Source organism: Rhinopithecus bieti, unplaced genomic scaffold (assembly GCF_001698545.2).
Source record: "Rhinopithecus bieti isolate Rb0 unplaced genomic scaffold, ASM169854v2 scaffold_56550, whole genome shotgun sequence".
Classification (NCBI taxonomy): Eukaryota; Metazoa; Chordata; class Mammalia; order Primates; family Cercopithecidae; genus Rhinopithecus; species Rhinopithecus bieti.
The window spans coordinates 35889-36628 of record NW_016821820.1 but is presented as its reverse complement, the minus strand read 5'-3'; the positions used below and the strand labels follow the sequence as shown (position 1 = coordinate 36628).

The 740-nt window shown below is 52.7% G+C and overlaps 1 protein-coding gene across 1 annotated transcript in view; it reads right to left on the bottom strand.

Annotated features, from left to right (window-relative positions):
* The window catches only part of TEC (tec protein tyrosine kinase), a 114311-nt gene extending 113825 nt beyond the window's left edge, over positions 1-486 (bottom strand). Inside the window, 1 exon segment of the mRNA XM_017860643.1 lies at positions 448-486. Within this exon segment, the coding sequence (XP_017716132.1) occupies positions 448-471 (24 nt within the window). The 5' untranslated portion in view covers positions 472-486.
* Positions 487-740: the final 254 nt, after the last annotated feature.

Here is a 740-nt window from a genome sequence, read left to right as displayed (position 1 = left end):
TCCTGTCCCCAGAGGTGGAGTCTACAGAGACAGGCAGGTTTCTTTGAGCTGCTGTGAGCTCCACCCAGTTCAAGCTTCCCAGCGTCTTTGTTTACCTACTTAAGCCTCAGCAATGGCGGGCGCCCCTCCCACAGCCTCGCTGCTGCCTTGCGGTTAGATGGCCGCAGACTGCTGTGTTAGCAATGAGGGAGGCTCCGTGGGCATGGGACCCTCCCGGCCAGGTGTCCTGGTGTGCCCGTTTGCTTAAAGCGCAGTATTGGGGTGGGAGTTACCCAATTTTCCAGGTGTTGTGTGTCTCAGTTCCCCTGGCTAGGAAAAGGGATTCCCTTCCCCCTTGCGCTTCCCAGGTGAGGCGATGCCTAGCCCCGCTTCAGCTCTCACTGGTCAGGCTGCATCAACTGACCAGCACCGATTGTCCGGCACTCCCTAGTGAGATGACCCCAGTACCTCAGTTGAAAATGCAGAAATCATCGGTCCTCTGTGTCGCTCGTGCTGGGAGTTGGAGACTGGAGCTGTTCCTATTCGGCCATCTTGCTCCCTCCGAGACTACTTTCTTATCTGTAAAATGAGGATGATGATGATAGCAACCCTAAAGGATTGTCATGAGAAGTAAGAGAAATGCACATACAATTCCTTACACACAGCAAACACTCAGGAAAGCAATTGGTCAGTTGGTCATTGCCTCGTCTTTATTCTGTATTGGCTCACATTTACACACTCAACAACTGCTAACTGAACAC